At 37.9% G+C, this 20,340-nt stretch overlaps 2 protein-coding genes across 2 annotated transcripts; both read right to left on the bottom strand.

Moving 5' to 3' along the window:
- Nucleotides 1–11,653: 11,653 nt before the first annotated feature.
- LOC110915514 (clathrin light chain 1) lies at nt 11,654–14,135 on the bottom strand. The gene is made up of 3 exons (XM_022160229.2): nt 13,819–14,135; nt 12,297–12,450; nt 11,654–12,215 (listed from the first exon to the last, which is right to left on the bottom strand). Exons 1-3 carry the CDS (start codon nt 14,031–14,033, stop codon nt 11,829–11,831), a joined length of 756 nt encoding a protein of 251 aa, XP_022015921.1. The 5' UTR covers nt 14,034–14,135; the 3' UTR covers nt 11,654–11,828.
- Nucleotides 14,136–16,575: 2,440 nt separating this feature from the next.
- Nucleotides 16,576–17,808, bottom strand: LOC110917610. Its single transcript, XM_022162111.2, has 2 exons — nt 17,489–17,808; nt 16,576–16,992 (listed from the first exon to the last, which is right to left on the bottom strand). Exons 1-2 carry the CDS (start codon nt 17,751–17,753, stop codon nt 16,736–16,738), a joined length of 522 nt encoding a protein of 173 aa, XP_022017803.1. The 5' UTR covers nt 17,754–17,808; the 3' UTR covers nt 16,576–16,735.
- Between the last annotated feature and the right edge of the window lie 2,532 nt (nt 17,809–20,340).

Raw genomic sequence — 20,340 nt, 5'->3', positions numbered from 1 at the left:
GGTCTTCCTCGTGGTTTGTATCAGGTGGTTCAGCTTCATCTTCAATTAGGGGGTCATTGTTGCCAAAAGGATATTTCATTGAGCGCTCAAGATCTATGCTCCTTTTGAATGCCCCTAATTGGAGAGTTAGATTGTTGAATTTCCGGTTTTTCAAAGCTTTGTGAGTTTGTACAAAAGGTTTTCCCAAGACTAGGGGGGCATCATCTAAGATGACGAAGTCGGTCGGGATTACCATTTGATTTGTTTGAACCAAAATATCTTCGACTACACCGATTGATTTCATTACTTTTCGGTCGGATAGAAAAATGGGTATTTGAAGTGGAGTAAAATCACTAATACTTAACTTTTCAAAAATGTAGTTGGGCATTATGTTAACACAAAGATCTTTATCAATAGTGATATTACTAATAAACGAATTTTGAAAGAAACATGGAACCGGTGTGATGTTAATTTCAAAAGGATCTTCCTTTATTAGCGAGGTTTGATCATTAGTTAACTTAACACTTACCATTTCTTTGATTTTAGCACTAGTGTTTAACTCTTTTAAAAACTTGGCATGAGGGGTTATTAAACAATGGTTTTCGAAAGTAGGTGACAAGAGAATAGTTTCATCTAAATTAGACTCTTCTTGAATTTTAACATTATCGGACTCACCATTTTCGTTTTTTAACTCATGTGTCTGTTTTTCACTTTCTTGTTCTTCCATTTTTACACTTTCAACTATCTCTACGTTATTATTACTTTTTAACTCTTCTCTCGCGCGGGATTCCTCTTCCCGTGCGCGAGATTCTTTTATGCAACGTTCGATAGTTTTAAGTTGTTCTATTATCCGATTAGTTACTTCGGTGAGATTGAAAGAATTCGGATCATCAAAGTTTGAATCCGGTTGTTCGATCCTTGGTTCCTCATAGTACCCATATGAAGTAGATGGTTCACACCATTGTTCTTCATTGTAAGTGTATGATGGATAAGGGTCGAAACTTTGTTCTTCATAATACTCATATGAGGTGGGTTGTTCACGCCATGGTTCCTCATAATAAGTGTATGAAGGTGGTGGCTCATATGTTGAATCTTCAAAGTATGAGTATGAAGGCTCATACCTTGGTTCATCAAAATATGAGTATGAGGAAGGAGGTTCATACCTTTGGTCTTCATAGGATGTGTATGAAGTTGATGGCTCGTACCTGGGCTCCTCATAATGGTTGTATGAATTGGATGGTTGATATGAGTTATTATATTGAACCGAGCGTGCATTACGACAATTAGTGCAATAATTACCTCTATAATCATCCTCATCATAGGTGTAGTTGTAACCTCTTGAGTATTGATCCATAGGAATCACTCAACAGACTACAACTGAGTCTCGGGACCAGAAAACAAAAATAAGACGGAAACAGAAGCTGGACACGGCCCCGTGTTGGGTGAACACGGCCCCGTGTTCAGGGACTGTATCTGGGCGTTTTAATTAAATTAACTGGTCACGTTGAGCACGGGGGCGTGTTGAGTGAACACGGCCCCGTGGTCAGACTCTGTATCTGGGTATCTACTCTAAAAATATGCAGCACGGGGGCGTGTTCAGCGAGCACGGCCCCGTGTTCAAGCTACTGTAAATGCAAAACTAAACTAAAATGCAGAAAAAAATGCGCGCGTTTTGAAAAGGTTTTGAAAAACTGATTAGGCCGTCGATTTTAAGCTTTCTTAAAATCCTTGTGTCCCCGGCAACGGCGCCAAAAACTTGATGCGTGTCAGTGTGTATATGTTTTTAATATATAATTAAGCCCTTTTTACACTTTTAGCCAAGTTTTAAATTTATAAAACACGATATTTACTAACACTAAACACACATATGGGCAAGTGCACCCATCGTGGACGTAGTATAGTGTTGGTAAGATACCGAGGTCGTCCAAGGACACAAGAGCTTTTAATACCGGTTTATCCTCAACGTCTAATCAAATCAAAAAGTTAGAAAAATGTTTTAAACTAAGAAAAGTAAAAACTAACTAAATGCTGAAAAAGAAAATAAAATAAAAACAGATAGACAAGATGAATCACTTGGATCCGACACGTGTATTAGTATAACCTTTGATTATTTTCGCACTTTTGCACTTGTTTAAGAGATTATCTTAGTTATTGTAGTAGGCCCCTCTTTTGAAGGCGACGTTACCCTCAACCCAGTAGTTTGAGTCAGCAAGGATACAATCCTAAAGGGTCGGATTATTGAAAGATAATGAATTAAGTTATTAATGCAAATTATGGTAGGCCCCGCTTTTGGCGGTGACGTTACCCTCGGCTAAGTAGTCTGAGTCAGCAGGGATACAGTCCTAAATAGCCGGGTTATAGTATTAATAGTAGTTAGCTTATGAGGGGGTCAAAGAGTTTGGATCCCCGCCATCCAATACCTATGGGCATTGAAGGAGATCCTACTAAATTTGACCCAGGTCCCAAGCAGGACATCTAAACGCTGAACAAGGGCAAGACCCTTACCAAACCGTTCCCTTAACCCCCGACCAGGTAGCCAACATACCTCCATATAGACCGTGGAGATATGAATGGTGAAAATCTTTTATTTTATATAGACAGTAAAATAACGCCAAGACACCACGGACAAACGATAAGGAAAGATCACCTTCAACATAAGTAACTAGTTATTAAAGTCATTAATACAAAACCAAATAAAAAGTGCAAAAGATTAAAAATAAAAAGTATTATACTAAACACTTGTCTTCACCAAGTGATGTAAGAGACTTAGGCAAACATGGCCTTGATTGTCAAGAACTCTTACGATCAATCTTGGATCCAGAGACGACTCACACACTCTATGATGGACAATGGATGATGGTGGTGGATGATGGTGTTATGGTGGTGATGGGTGGTGGATGAAGTGTGAGAGAGGTGGTGTGCCAAGGGATGAGAGAGAATGAAACCAAGCTCCTCTATTTATAGGCTGAACAGAACGCTGGACACGGCCCCGTGTCCGCTGGACACGGCCCCGTGCCCGTCTGACATTCTCTCTCTTCATTAATTGTAATTGCGAATTACAATTAATGCGCCTGCTGTACTTTCAACACGCCCCCGTGCCCGCTGGGCACGGCCCCGTGGTGAGCAATGGAAGCTTCTACTGGTTTGTCTTTTCTGCTGCTTCCTGGGCACGCCCCCGTGTTCACTGGACACGGGGCGTGTTCAGACTCTGTTCTCTTCTCTTTGTCTTGGGAGGTGCCGTTGAGGGTCCGGGCAGTTTACTTTTGTTCCTTTTCTTGTATTTATGGTAGAATTAGTGGTCTTTTTGCTTCTTTTGTGATTTTGAGCTCATTTCATCCTGAAAATACAAAAGGAAGACAAAAACACTCTTTTTCCAACATTAGTACTTAAAAAGGGTTAGTTTTATGCCTTAATTGATGTGTTTTATATGTTGCATTTTACACACATCACCTAGCAACCAGATTTTTGGAAACCAGCCTTGGTTTTGCTCTCACACTCTCATAAACGAATCTAGGGGCTGCCCATTGTTTTGTAAACCATGGGTATGAAGTGTAGGGCTGAGATTAAAGCACGATTATCGATGAACGATCCTAACGGCTCTCAAAATCCTATAAATACCCCCCCTTGTTTGGGTTTCACTTGCACCTTCCATTCCTTTCTGAATTCTTTGCAATCTTTGAGGGTCTTGAGCTCCTTGAGAACCTCTTCCAAGTCCTTTGGACTTTTGTAAGTGATTCCTTTCATGCTTAGTCTTTTTGTTTAGCGTTTAAACCGAAAAGTCAAGCGTTATCGATAAACACTTTGACTTTTAATCGGTTGAGCCATGGTTCGCGTTGAACATGGCTATGTGATTGTAATTAGGTAGGTGTTTAACCCTCTATAGGGCATCTCCTAGTTACCACGTTTACTTAGTTTGATTGTCGGGACAAATTAAAGTTAATCGGGTTTGTTTTAAATAAAATTAATAACTAATGATATAAATTCTTTAAAATCGGTTTTGTCACTTTAATGACTTGGTAAATATTAGTTGATCATGTCTAAACATGATTCAACCCGACAATTCTAAGTATAGGCTCGGTTCGCGACCGAAAGTCGCAAAGTTTGACCTTTGCTTTGACTTTCAGTTCTGACCCGAATTAGCTTGAGTTTATTTATGCCTTAGGTTCCTTTGTGATCATGTTATATGATAGTATAACCCCCCAAAGTTATACTACTTGGTTCTTTAGAATTAAAGACCATCGCATGTTTCCATAATGCCTAAATGTGACCATAATGCCCTTTAATGTTAAAACAATATTTTTGAAGATGTGAAAGGACTAAAACCTTTAGTACTGATCTATAAGCATGTCCATAAAGTTTCACATCAGTTTGAGGTCTAGATTAGGAGATATGCTCATTAGCGTAATTAAGAAGCTTTTCGGTAAATAAACCGTATGATTAGCATATAGCCTATCTAAACCCAATTTTTAATACCAAACTTATTACCCACTGATGTAATATAATATTTTGGGATTATTGAAGATTTTTATTTATTTTTAGGCTGATCGTAACCTAGAGTTCTAAGCTTGATTCGGTAGTTGCCGGTTTTGCCCTTTTAGGCTAGAAAATGAGTTTTACAAAACCTTTTGACCCCAAACCTTTTTATACGGATCTAATATGATAAATAAAGTATTTTGAGCCTTCTAGAATAATAAAAATATCAGCTTCCCTTCTAGAACCCGGAAATAGCCCAAAATTGCCTTTTAAGCGTTTTTAACGCATAGTATGTATTAAAACCATTTTAGGTGTATAAGACTTGATACCTACTGATGTTTTAAGTAAACTTTCATACTTTAACAGTAAGCAAAAGTCTTAAACTCAGAATTCTAGTTTTGACCTTTTTAAGCCTATGTGAAATTACTAAAATGCCCTTAAGATGCATAGTTTGGTTATAAGTGATAAATTTCACATATAGGTTATACCCTACTGATGTAACTTAGTAAATTAAGTATTTTTACTGATATAATCAGACCCAAAACTCAGATTACTATTTAACCTCTTTTATAACCTTTAAATGACCAAAATACCCCTACGGGGCATAAATTGGTTTTAAACTCGTTTTGGGCATAATGGAAGATATCCTACTGATATCACAACATATCAAAGGCATATTAACTTATGGAACATGTTCATGACTCTTATGGTTACCCGTTATGCATGTTTCGCGTTCGGATCGGCCTATGTGACTAGTTTGCATATATAAGCCGAAACGGGTCAAACCAAATCGTTTTTGTCTCAATATTCAAGATGTGATTAAGTTACCCATATTAAACAAGTATTCAAGCTTGTTGGGTCAAAACCACATTCTAAGCCGGTCTTCGCTTCTTCATGCGTTTGAACCGTGCCTTCCTTTGAAAACTAACCGGTCTAAGGCTTAGGCTAAATTAAAGACCCGTTAGGATTCTAATAGGTTATTAAAAACCTTCGTTCCAGATTAGGAGCCCAGTAAAAGCTATCTGTACTTTCTGATTTGATATACGGCTGGGATTGAATTTATATTCAGCTCAGGTAAATACCCTTAACTTATTTTCCCTATACGGGCTTGGGATACGGTACTATAAAAGTACCGCTTGGTCGGGTGTATGTAGTCATTTAAATCGTATTATGATTGATGTATTTACATAACCTGTTTGATATGTATTATTTGGTGTATGGCCCTTGGGGGTTAAATGACCATGTCCCGGATATCCTTGGCATCATTCATGAAATGGCCACGACCTAAGCACGGGGTGTAGGCGTACACCTGACAGCTGCATTATGTAAAAACTGGTATCCCACTATAAGGAATCGACCTTGTGGGCATTATACCTGTGGGGTGTCAGTTAACTTAAGTCCGGCCCTACAAACCGGCCCTAATGGACGACAAATGAGTAAAACTGTATACAAGATTATTTTGAATAATTGTCCCAAGTTATAAAATATTTTTGCCGAAGTGCATTTAAATCAATTTCAAACTCTTTTCAAAATGAGTCAGTTAAGTTGTATTTACCAGTGCAAACTGACGTATTTTCCAAAAAGGCTAAGTGCAGGTGCTAGACGTAATAGGCTGGCTACTCCAGGCATAATTACTCAAGTCTCGCAAGCTTTAGATGTCAAAGTCTGTTGAACAGTTTTCCTTTTTATTTGATCCGCCTGTGGATCTGTTTCGACTGTGTTGTAATACTCAAACATTACATTTTGTTCAGTTGAAATAAATCTATATCTTTTGCTTCCACTGTGCATTTTATATGTTGTGTTGTTTGACTATGATGATATCAATGACGTCACGATACTCCCCACCGGGCCCACCGGTGACACGTGGAAAATAGGGGTGTGACAGTAATCTGGTCTCCAAGAGGTTCCATGAAGTGCATTATAATTAGCCGCTTCCACGTATGGATCGGCATCATAGTTATAGTTGTAGTGCGTGTGAGTCGGCTGCTCAAACGGATTGTACGCGGTGGAACCGCCGTACGCTGGTATCGGATTGTCATATCCGAAAGGTAGCGGAGGTGGTGCAACTGGTGCAGAATTCACCTCTGCAGGGTGACCAGAAGGTTCCCCTAATTGTGGTTCTTCTTCAGGCACTGACGGAAAGTGACTCGCACTCGAGTGGCGAGGGGTGCTGAAGTGGAATTCCCCTCCTTGGGTGGACATCCGTGCGCCTGATCTTCTACGCCTTGGCGGATCTGGAATTACTGGTTGAACCGGTGGCGGTGGCGGTGGCGTAACTGCCACAAACCGCGAATCCTCAGAAGGATCCTGTTGTTGCTGTTGATCATGAGGCGAGAAGTGATGTGAAGGTGTGAAGTACCAATTACATTGGTCAAACCTCGGCTGGTAACTATCGGGACCTTGATAGGGTGTCCCATGAAAGGATGACCCATCAGAGATCTCGATTGGATGATTGGGAGTACCCCGTGCAGGCTCGACGGGATCTGTATCCTCATCCATATCCACGGCATTGTCTTCAGAAAAGTGATCATCTGGACCTAAAGGGTGATACCCTATTGGTTCTTGGACATAATCCGCCGGGTTAAACTGTCCTACGAAGAAAGGTGAAGGATCGCCGTAAGAACGGTGCGAAGCAGATCGCTGGAGAGGTATAAAGGATGGTTGAGGGTTATTGGGATTGTTTTCCGAATCTGGTCCAAACGAATGACGGTATGAGGGTGTCGAACTGTGCGAGGTGGAATGTCTCGCAGGTTCAAAGAGGTTTCTTCTTCGTCTCTGTGGTTCCTCACTTCTTGTACTGGAAGGAGCTCGCATGTTCGAAGGTCCAGCCTCGTGATCATTGTGAGTAATGATCGTCCCTTTGCCTCTTCCTCCTCTTCCTCGTCTAATTGCTGGTGGCATATTTCCTGCTTTCAAAACTTTAAGTAACAATAAACAATAAAAAGACAAACTGGAATAACAATTCGAATTTGTCCTATGTTCTTGTCTAGACTCAAGAATGTGCAATTGTGTAACTGAGATTAAACACAAAGGCTAGTGTTTAATTCACTCAGTGTTGGTTCTGATACCAACCTGTCACACCCCGATTTCCACGTGTCTCACCGGTGGGCCCGGTGGGGGATTATCGTGACGTAGTTGGCAACAATATAGTCAAACCACACAATATATGAATGCACAGCGGAAGCATAAAGATAAATATATTTCAACATTTACTGTAATATCAAGGTATCACCATTGTTGAAATAAAATCCACAGGGGATCAATAATAATAACAAAAGTATTGTTCAACAGACGAAGGCATCCTTAAGCTTGCGAGACTCTTTTAAGATGCTAAGGAGATATAGCCAGCCAATTATGTTTAGTACCTGCATTTAATCTTTTTGGGAAAATACGTCAGTTTACACTGGTAAATACATTCAACCGACACTTTTGAAAAATGTTTATTAAAATTGATTTGAATGCACAAGGCACAAACTCTTTTATAACTTGGGAGAATTATTTAAATATATAATCTTGTGAACGAATTACATGTCCTTATGCGTTCAGTATCCCGGATCAAGTCCGGGTTAAAGATCAATAGACACACCATATCGACTATTTATGCACTGACGAGTGTACGCCTACACTCCGCGCTTAGGTCATGGTCATTTCGTAAAATGATGCCAGGGATATCCGGGACATGGTTATTAACCCCCAAAGGCTTTTAAGTAACAAGACTGTTTAAACGAGCCGATCAAATTTATTCAATTACCCACTCAAGCGGTGGAGAATTTGATGCCCGATCAAGCGGTATACTATATACCGTAACCCAAGCCCGTATAACGGAAAATAAGTTAAAAGTATTTACCTTTGCAAGTATAAATCCTTAATCGAAATAAATTGCAGATAGCTTTTACTGGTCCCCTAATCTGGAACGAAGGTTTAATTTAACCTATGAGAATCCTAACGGGTCTTTAATTTAGCCGTAGCTTAGACCGGTCAGTTTCAACGGATAGTTACGGTTTAATCGCGTGAAAGGCGAAAACCGGGAATGGAATGTGATTTTGACCCAACAAGTTTGAAGACTTGTTTTATATGGGTATAATAATCATACTCTGGATTTTGGGGTCAAAACAATATGGTTTGACCCGTTTCGGCTAGTTTATGTAAACTAGTTACATAAGCCGAACCGTGCGCGCAAAAGGCGTAACGGGTAACCGTAAGGGTCCTACACTGGTTTCCTAAGTCAATATGCTTTAAAGTGGTTGTGGTATCAGTAGGATACCTTCCATAATGCCCGTAACGAGTTTAAGTCCATATTATGCCCCGTAGGGGTATTTCGGTCTTTTTAAAGATTATAAAAGAGGTTTCTGAGTTCTACAGGAAATCTGAGTTTCCCGAACAGTTTATAAAGTCTAAAATACTTTATTTATTATTTAAAATCAATAGCAACTGGAATCGGGTCAAAAGACCTTGTAGAACTCAAGTTATGGCCGAAAAGGGTATATTCGGTATTTACCGAACCGTTGCCATAACCGCAGGTTATGAGCAGGTTAAAAAAAATAATTAAAAATCTTTAAAAATCCCAAAATATTATTTTACATCAGTGTGTAAAAGGTTTGGTGTCGAAATCTGGGGTTAGATAGGCGTTATGCTAATTACGCTATTAAATTACTAAAGTTTTCGAAATTTGCGCTATTTAGCATAACTCCTATTCTGGACCTCGGATTGACGTGAAATTTTAGGGACATGCTTAGAAATCAGTAAGTAAGGTTATGGTTCTTTGACATGTCCGAAATCCTCGTTTTAATTTAAAAAATGGCGTTACGGTCAACTTTTAAGCATTTAACGGAAAGGTGTAAAAGACTCGGACAAACAACGAACCGGTCACAGAGGGTTATACCATCATGTAACCTGGTCTTAAGAGAGTCCTAAGGCATATCAAAATCATACTTTAACGGGCCAGAATTGAAGTCAAAGCAAAAGTCAAAGTTTTTGCGACTTTCGGTTCCGAACCGGGTCAATATAGCAAATGGTCGGATCAAACAAGCTTAGACTAGTTAATATACTTGTTATCATGTTTTATGAGTGTTTAAACAGGCTACACACCATCTACATTACTGATTATGCATTAAATCGCAAAATGGCCTTCTGTTGACTTTTTCTAAGCATGTTTGACTCGTCATTTGAACTAGTTAGAGTGGGAATCAGAGGGTGCCCTTTTAAGGGTTTAATGCCCACATGAATACCAACATATAACTACCTTTGATTCGGTTAATCACTGGACCATTTGTGATTAACTGTTAAGTCAACCGTTAGTTACGACGGATTGATTTTTAAGCTAAAATTAAGCAAAAAACTAAACCACAAAGGGTTGAACAACTTACTGAAGTCCTATGCAAGATAAGAGAAGAGTTGAGAGTGTTCTTGAGCTCCAGATGTGATCAAGAAGGTGTGAGGAACTTGTTGCAACAATGTGGCCTTTTATAGGCAATGTAGATCCTTAAGATCATTACAACAAGGCCTACTAATGCTCCTTGATGATCAACAACTGTCCCTTGGTGCTAGAAGATGATTAGGGGTCGCCCATATCTCTGGAAAATCTTTGCATTAATGTTTTACCGCTTAAAACAGCCAACAGCCAACTTTCTGTCGCTGGGCGTCGCTTACGGACCGTATGGCATGGCCCTTGCGGTCCGTAAGCCTATGGCGGAAACATTTTTACCCCTTCACCCCCTTACGGTCCGTAAGGCAGGACCCTTACGGTCCGTAAGCGCTTAACAGAGGCAAAAAAAATTAACCTTTCAAGCATTGAATGGTCAACTTGCAATAAATAATTTTTGTGTTTGGAACAAGTCAGTATGAGGCTCTTCTTAACCCATGCTTGGTCAGTATCATAATGCATTATGGGTTTGCACAAGGATGGGCTTATAAATAATTATTTGCATTGCATTATTTTCTTAGGATTGAGATTAGTAACTTGGATCCTTTTGGTTATTAGTAATTACCGGATCAAGACATATTAGATGCTTATAAATGTTGCTTAGGGTCTCGGGATTTATAATGACGAAGTCGCTCAGAGGTATAAAATTAACATGTCGATATATTCGAAAATCCTACCACATATCTTAATTAAATCCGGGTTTATATTATTTTTGTCGTATGCGACACGTGTCATTTATTTATTGGACATAAAATTTCGAGGTGTTACAGATAACAATCATAATCAACCTTAGATTCCATTAGTTCCATCAACAATACAATACAGCATGATACAAAACATTACGTTGATTCATTCGTTCAAGATTCAGGTTTCAACATTCAGTAACTACAACTAAAAATAAAACCAAAATATGATGATTCAAATAACAATCAACATCATTTTAAGCCTTCTGTTCTTTACTTTCAACTTCTTTGCATCATCTTCCAACATCATAATCTTGTTTTGTAACATTCCGGAATTTTCTTCGTGCTTCTTTGCATCATCTTCCAACATTATAATCCTGTTTTGCAACATTCTTGAATTTTCTTCATGCTGATGAACAGCGTTCAGCAACCCTTGGATCACGACTTCACTGTTATGTGAAATTGATGGCTCAGCCTAGCAAACAAAGCCGCATCCACGACGGTTTGCCTATGATTATTAGAATCACTTCAGAGATAACATATACGTACCTAATTTAACATATACGTACCTAATTTAACAAAATTACAAATGCTCACCCGTTTGTCGCAGCAGTAGAATCTTCTACCAGGGTTAGATTCAGTCGTAGATGTTCGAATTACAGTTGGAGACCCGCATCTGCAAATCACCATGTTGATCTTTGAAGGATTTGAGAATTAGGATTTTTGTGTTAAAAGGGTGATTGAGGAGAAGATGATGCAGGGACTTTCTTTATATAAGAACATGAGTCTTAAAAGGCATTCAATAAATGGGAAAACAAATTAAAATAGAAAATGACAAAAATGACAAGTTTGCCCTCCAGTCAAATCCAGATTTTGAACGGCGTCAAAAAAATGGACTGATCTAGCAACAGAACTTAAGCCCAATGACTGTTTTAGCAAAAAAAGTTGATTTTGAACTGATCTACCAATTTGAGTCAAACCACGGGGACGATTTTAGCAGTTTACTCTTTTGTTTTTTGTATAGTATTATTTTAACAGATTTTATAGTTACGAATGAATGCCAATCTAATAATAAAATACTTGCAACAGAACCACATATTAAAAGAAATTATTGTTCATATTAAAAACAAAATGAATAATAGAATAGAATCAGCTCCCAGAACCATCGTAACGAAAACAATACAACCAGATTGTCCCGCAAACACAACAAAACATTTCTGTAAACAATCAAATATGACAAGAAACTTATACAGTCATTTACACCAACCAGATCAAGTGGCGGCGACGGCGATGACAGGTTGGGCAACCGCGGTTCCACTGGTGGCATCATCTTTAGCAGATACAGTTTCGGCAGGCGTTGGTGTTGGTGTTGCTGCATCCTTTGTATCTTTAGAAGCCTTGGCGGGTGGTGGCGGTGGAGGGACCATGTGTGCTGGCGGTGTTTGCTTCAGCTTCACCAGAATCTGTTGCAGCCTCGAGAGATCAGTTGGTTTTCCGGGTTTGGGTCCCTGAATGACTTCGATCGACGGTTTCTTGTCTTTATCCTTCTTGCCTCGTTTCTCGATGTTCGCGACCTCACGAGGAACGAGCTCCGCTATTGCTTTCCAGTACTGTTTATCGGCTTCTTTGTGAAACTTCTCTTGCTTTGCTACATATAACTGTTTCAAACAAGATTTAATATATTGACCATAATAATTTGGCGCGATCATTTAATCACGCATTTTTTAAACCTGAATTACCTTTTCTCCTTCTCTATTGGTAAGCTTGTTAGTCTCGGTGTTCTGAAGTCTTTTCTCATGGAAAGCTCGTTTGTACATTTCGCCTTCTTCCATAATATGAGTTCGTAATTCTTTCTCCTTGTTTTCCTTCTCCGCCAAGCGAATTGCGTTTAGTCTGCACAAGAAACACAAAATCGCATGCTTAAACACATTTCTTGCTCAGCAAGTTTGCAACCACCTTGTTATACCCAAGAGGTTCAAGATAATCATTATAGGCTATCATAACACAATAAAGATCAGACAATAGATCGCTCTCTTTCTCAGCACACTTATACAGCATTTAACAAAAACAAGAAAACTAAAGTTTGAAACAATGTTAAATAAATAAACATAAAATAGCGACATCTAAATACTTATTAAAATACCTGAAAAGGACTTCTTAAGATGATAGCTGAATATTAATATATTTATTTGGTCCTATGAAATATCAAGATTTAAAAGATTGACCAGAACCCTATCACTTGGAGTAAAGATCATATGGATTATGATGTCTATTTAACCTAACGCCCTTAACATAGTTGTTAAAAGCCATCGCCTCTTGCGCCTAGACCCATTTTTCAGGCGAGGCGAGGCAGTTGCGCTTTAAGTAGAAGAAATTGCGCTTTAATTCTCCAGATGATGGTTCAGGCGCACATTCCGGCGAGATTCCTCGATTCCGGAGAGTTTCCGGCCAAATTCTCTATATTCCGACAAAATTTTAGCCAGATTTCTACTTTTATACAAGGAAAACTAGTTTTCTACACTAATATTTTAGAACTTTTGGTACTAAATAGATGATTAAGGTGTTATATAATAGATATTGTTTATTTGTTTGAAGAATAGTTTTACTTTTTTCTAATACATAATATATTTTTTATTTTATTTCATTATGCGCTTTATTTTTCCCAGGCGCTCGCTTTTTTTGCGCTTTGCGCCTAGGCCACAGGTGAGGCCTATGCGCCTTGAGTGCGCCTAAACCTTTAATAACTATGGCCCTTAAATTTCTTCGGATTCTCATTCCTAATTCTTTAATCCCGATCAACAGATTGAACGAAGCCTAAAGATGAAGCACTAAAACCACTCAGTGTAAGAACCAAAAACAAACAAATCGAATACAGTTTTCATTCCACTTTAACAAACAAATTTTGCAATTCACAGTAAACACCTTTAAAATGAAAGCTTATGATCTGGAAAACTCAACAGATCTACTCTTCCTTAACCTAAAAGCAAAGATCAATAACACAGCATCTATACAATAGCAATGATCTTCAAACTTGACAATTCAATCTGTAACCAATTGCCAAATGATCGTTCAATTGTTTTGCTAATCGCAACACAGCATCTATACGATAGCAGATAAGCTAGCTTGCGGAGTTGCAATACTCCGGCGGATGGGAGGTCCGTGCAACTACCCCCCCCCCCCCCTACTACTAGATATAAGCATAAACATATACTAGACGATCTGTAAGAAATTGAACAAGATCAAGTGCAGATTGAACCTCACCGGCGCCATTCACGAAGAGCGAAACCTTCATCGCGTTTCATTTCAGTCGGAGGCGGAAGCAGTGGACCGTCGGAGGTGAAGATTCCTTCAGTATCGTCTCCGATATCGTAGGGGTGACTGCCATTACCGTTGGAGATCGGAAGAGAGGGATCGGGATCAGCGAATCCGAACGGATCTGATGATGCGTCTACGGTGTATGGATCTTCGAATGACATCTCTCTGTTTCCTGTTAGAATCCGTGCTCTGTATCCTGGTTTAGACTGCGGGGTGGTGGGGGGTGGGGTGGGGCCTTGGGTTGACAAGTGGAGAAGTTGGGTTTCACATGGTGTAGCTTGGCAGAGGTGGCTTTTGTTGGGTGTGGGGTGGCGTGGTTTCGGCTGGCGTGGCCAGACATGTGGCACTGCTATTTTTTTAACTAATTAAAATTTCATTTAATTAAATTAAGGCTAAATTGCACTTTTCGTCCTTTATGTTTCAGAGTTTTTGCAGGCGCTGTCCTTTAAGTTTAAAAATTACACTCTATGTCCTTTATGTTTGCAACCTATAACAGGCGGTGTCCTTTCTGGGTTTATGAGAAAGGACACCGCCTGTTATAGGTTGCAAACATAAAGGACACCGCCTGTTATAGGTTACAAACATAAAGGACACCGCCTGTTATAGGTTGCAAACATAAAGGACATAAAGTGTAATTTTTAAACTTAAAGGACAGCGCCTGCAAAAACCCTGAAACATAAAGGACGAAAAGTGCAATTTAGCTTAAATTAACAAACTAACTAAAAAAACTACATAAAATTAAAAAAAAACAAGTACATTAGAAAAATAATAGAAATTTCATCATTTTCCATGTTATATTTTTGCAAGATCTATTTTTTCATCACCAACGTCGTTGTTAATTCTGCGCCGTTAAGGTGATCGACGTTCATGGCGAGAAACTTCATACCCGCAAGTTTTTTCTTTATGAGATGCTTTTTTTTCGCGAGCTGCTTGGATACTTTTTTAAAGTGTCACCACCGGGTGGGCGAGAAAGAGAATCCTCAAAATCATCCAAACTTATATCAAGCTCTTGATCAGGAGCATCGGATTGAGCTTGGGACGAGGGTGTTCTTACCCTTTTGGATGAAGTTGATTCGCGAGAAATAACCACGCTAAAATGCCAAAATGGTTCATTAATTAGTTTAGGTCACTTTTATCACTTCAGTACAAAAATAAAACATTTTGTGTTTAGGTCTCAAAGTTTCCTTTTTGTTGTTATTACTATTCAAATCACTAACTCACTTAGAATGTATCGTTAACTCATAGACGATTTTGACAATTCTCAAACCTCGAGGAGAATTTTGACAATTTATCAAATAGGGTCGTTATAGTCGGTTTTAATTTAGATATTAAAATGTGACTTTACCAAAAGGACCCTTTCACCTCTCGAGACAATTAGTTTTAGATAACCTATAAAACTAAGTTTGTCGCGACTTGAAATAACCAATTAAAGTTAATAGTGAAGACTATTAAGTTTATGAGTTTCAAAGATGTGAGAAAAACATGTTTTAAAACTCTGGTGGTTATAAAAAAATTACAAGTTTCTAGAACTTGCTTTTTCTCGATTTCATGAAAAACCTTTTTTTTAAGAATGCGTTTTGGTATTAGGTTGATGTGTAATAACATTTATTAAAGGCAACCATAATAGCAAAAATGAATATGTAAATCATATGGGCATGGTTTTGATCTTGATCTTGCTAGAGTCAAGTAGCAAGATCAAAGGGGTCACGAGTCACAACACACAAAACCCTAGTTGTTAAAAGTCATCGCCTCTTGCGCCTAGGCCCTGTTTCCAAGCGAGAAGAGGTAATTGCGCCTTAAGTCAAGGCAACTGCGCTTTAATTCTCCATTTGATGGTTCATGCGAAGATTCCGGCCAAATTCTCTAAATTCTTGCAAGATCACAACTAGATTTCTACTTTAATCTAATGAAACTACTTTTCTACACTAATAAACTAGCATTTTATAAATTTTGGTACTAAATAGACGATATTAAATGTTATATAATAGCTTTAGTTTATTTTAGAGTTAAATGTCATTTTAGTCCCTGTGGTTTGGGTCATTTTGCCAGTTTAGTCCAAAGGTTTCATTTTTAACCTGTGGATCCAAAAAGGTTTCACAGTTACCATTTTAGTCCACTGAGCTAACTCCATCCATTTTTTCTGTTAACGAGAAGACCAATTCGGTCATTTTATATGGTTGAATTGCCCTTTTAGTTAACAGAATTACATACAAAATTACCAAATTGGCCTTCTCGTTAAAAGAAAAAATGGATGAAGTTAACCCAGTGGACTAAAATGGCAACTGTGAAACCTTTTTGGACCCACAGGTTAAAAATGAAACCTTTGGACTAAACTGGCAAAATAGCCCAAACCACAGGGACTAAAATGACATTTAACTCGTTTATTTTATTTGAAGAATAGTATTAACTTTCTGTTCATACAAAAATATTTTAATTTTTTTTGCTGGGCGCTTTTTTTTTCCTCAGGCCCATGCTTTTTTTTGCGTCTAAGCCCCAGGCGAGGCCTATGCGTCTAACGTCTTTAATAACTATGCACAAAACAGCCACAAGGATAGACTTGAGTGCATCTTGTTGTCTTGAGCGACTCCCACTAACTCCAAGACTCCTCTTGGCATTCGGTTTTGCTTCGGGTTTGCTACGGGTTTTCGTATCAACAATATTTAACAAGTAAACATAATAAAGACAAAAACCGTATCTATTACAACTTCGTATTAATCGCTCAAATAAATTGATACAAACAGCATATATTAATGTGTGACTCACTTATTAAGCGTACTTATAAACCTTGAGCTTGGAATAGTAATAATGTGTAAAACAAGGGATCAACTAATTGAAGACCTTCGAACAATATAAACTGGGACATTTAGTACCAAGGAAACAACGGCATTGCGAAAAATTTCATCCCAGACCGACAGTGGAAGCCATTGCTTTCCCCACAAGCAAAGTAGTACGGCCTCCACTTGTTAAGCACGAACTCGAATCCCTCCCCTCGACCGTCTGTTGTTTTTGCCACTTGTTTAGCCCATCTCAGATCACATGTTAAAAAGCTCCAAAGATTTGGTAGCAAATAGACACTGTGTGGATGCTGATTGTTTTCACTTGGTGGATCAAACTTGAACACTGAAGTACCATTCATTTAAACATTAAAACATGGTCAATGGGTATTAACTAACAATGCCCCTAACTATATAAATGAGAGTTAAATAGTTGTGTTATGTTCAAGTCATCTAAATTGTCGGTCAAGTTTACATTAGATTAAAACTAGGCCGTTAACCACTTTAGAATGATATATATATAGCATTTAGGATATGCTTAACCTGGTTACAACTTTAGTTCAACCCGTTAATTTATTTTATTTGCTACATGATTACTTTCCATTTAGATATTGCCGACATGTATTGACTTGTCAACTCGATGAATGGCTTACACAATACTTTTTTTGGTTTCATGGTGACAAATGTATCCGGTTTAGATTAAATTTGATGATTTGATACTAATAAACATATATGTTGCCAACACACTAACCTAACAACCCCACATGTGCCACCTCCTACTATATACTATAGTTATAAATGTGATAGGCTACAAATTTCACATGCATTATAAAGATACATACCTAGAGTATCATTAAAGAAGAATGGGGAACTCTTCATTGCCCATTCGGTGTAGTTAAAGCCAAAACGCCAATTATCAGAACCTCCAACAATGATCTTTCTCGAACTTGGAGTAGGATTCGGATGTCTTGGTGGCCAATTTGTATAATTAAACCAGAAGTTCCAGTTTTTAGAACTCTTTTCGAAGTCCCTATTGCTCAATCCCATAGCAAACGTAGAAGCAATCACTAGTAGTGTAAGGAATAGATGTGTGTGTTTAAAAGCCATTTTATTTCACCCTTGGATTTGTGAAGAAAGTGAAATCTTGAAAGAATACAAAGAAATGAATAATGTTTTGATTGGTGGTTTGTGAAGTTGATATAAATGGACTTATATAGAAGACTCAAAAGACACTGTTATATGTTTGAGTTGTTGAGGAAATATTAGTGTTTGACTTTTTGATTAATACGATGAAAATGTGTTGGTTTTAAAAGCCAATTTAATTTAAAAGTATGTTTTTGTTGGTAGTGGATAGAAGAAGATAATTAGTAAGTGGGAATGAACCAGATTTTAGGGTTTGGTGGGTTGGTATTGATGTATTAAGAGGCTGAAAAATTGTTTACTTCCAAACCTCACTTTACTTTCCAGGTCTCCCACTTCCTGTAAGAATTTTATCTTATTTAAAAAAAATAACTACCTAAGATTTTTTTAATTTTATTGCTTAAATTAACATACATGAAACTGGCTTATATAAACCCATAACGCGTTATTAACATAATTACTATTATATTATATAATAGAGTAAGGTTAACATACTTCACGGCTTATCATACTTCACGTAGGAGACAATGGTAACCGTTGGATCAGGGGTATAATCACGCATGGAACATATAATCACGCATGGGACCATATAATCACGCATGGGATCCAAAATCACGCACGTTATTTTAGTCAAAAAAATAATTACGCATGTTATATATTTCGTGAAGTACGTTAACGTACGTTAAGGTGTGAAGTACATTATACTTTCTATATTTTATATATATATATATATATATATATATATATAGGGTGGGGTTCTAGAGTGAACACTAGTGTATTTGCGAACTGAGTGAACAAATCCTGGCCATTGATCTACACACGTGTATGGCCAGGATCTCATCATCAAATCGTAAAATACACTAGTGTATTTCAACATCAAATCATGGCCATTGATCTACACACGTGTATGGCCAAGATTAGTTCACTCAGTTTGCAAGCTACACTAGTGTTCACTCTTGAACCTAATCCTATATATATATATATATAGGGGATGGTTCAAATGAAAACCACTTTTATTTTGAAAACTCGAAAACTAACTAAAAAAGCCTAAAAAAACCTAAAAAACATACAGAAAATTTTTTTTTTACAATTTTTTTTAGAAAAATCGCTACTTTTTATATATGGAAAAAAAATTTCAAAAAAAAAAAAAATTTTTTTTTGGTTGTACTGCACATGTGCACTAATACGGAAAGCCTAAACCACTTAACCCACCCCCTACCGACACCCCCCAAAAACCTAAACCCCCCACCCCCCCCCCCCAAAACCTAAATTCACCCTCCCACCAAAAGCCTAACCCCCCCCCCCCCCCAAAAAAAAAAAAAACCTAAACCCCCCACCCCCCACCCTCCCGAAAACCTAAAACTAAACCCTAAACATAAACCCGAAAAAAACCTAACCCCCCACCCCCCAAAAACCTAAACCCCCCTCCCCCCCACACCCAAAAACCTAATCCTAATCCTAAACCTCCAAAAAAACTAACCCTAAAAGCTAAACTAGAATCAAAAAACTAATTTTAAGCATGTAATGCACATTGTAGTACATGTTATATTACACATGTGCACTACTATAATAATAGTATTGAAAACAAGACGACACCATAAATCTTTTTTTATGTCATAAAAAATATGATCGAATATACTTGAATGAAAGATAAGAAAATTTGTGATCTTATGGTGCCATTTTTGTTTTAAAATGATAACGTATGGAGAAATGGGAAATGTTTGAAAAGTTATATATTTTTTGTTCCAATTTTACCCCTCCTTCATTAAAAGTCTTCCCTCCCTCCTTTTTAGATATATATATATATAGGGGAAGGTTCAAATGAAAACCACTAGTTATTGTGAAAACTAGAAAACTAACTAAAACCCACTAAAAAGGAGGGAGGGAAGACTTTTAATGAAGGAGGGGTAAAATTGGAACAAAAAATATATAACTTTTCAAACATTTCCCATTTCTCCATACGTTATCATTTTAAAACAAAAATGGCACCATAAGATCACAAATTTTCTTATCTTTCATTCAAGTATATTCGAGCATATTTTTTATGACATAAAAAAAGATTTATGGTGTCGTCTTGTTTTCAATACTATTATTATAGTAGTGCACATGTGCAATATAACATGTACTACAATGTGCATTACATGCTTAAAATTAGTTTTTTTATTCTAGTTTAGCTTTTAGGGTTAGTTTTTTTGGAGGTTTAGGATTAGGATTAGGTTTTTGGGTGTGGGGGGGGGGGGGAGGGGGGTTTAGGTTTTTGGGGGGTGGGGGTGGGGGGGTTAGGTTTTTTTCGGGTTTATGTTTAGGGTTTAGTTTTAGGTTTTCGGGAGGGTGGGGGGTGGGGGGGTTTAGGTTTTTTTTTTAGGGGGGGGGGGGTTAGGCTTTTGGTGGGAGGGTGAATTTAGGTTTTGGGGGGGGGGGTGGGGGGTTTAGGTTTTTGGGGGGTGTCGGTGGGGGGTGGGTTAAGTGGTTTAGGCTTTCCGTATTAGTGCACATGTGCAGTACAACCAATTTTTTTTTTTTTTTTTGAAATTTTTTTTCCATATATAAAAAG

Source organism: Helianthus annuus, chromosome 16 (genome assembly GCF_002127325.2).
Source record: "Helianthus annuus cultivar XRQ/B chromosome 16, HanXRQr2.0-SUNRISE, whole genome shotgun sequence".
Classification (NCBI taxonomy): Eukaryota; Viridiplantae; Streptophyta; class Magnoliopsida; order Asterales; family Asteraceae; genus Helianthus; species Helianthus annuus.
Note: the sequence above shows the minus strand (reverse complement) of the source record. Positions and strands in the feature narration are given on the sequence as shown.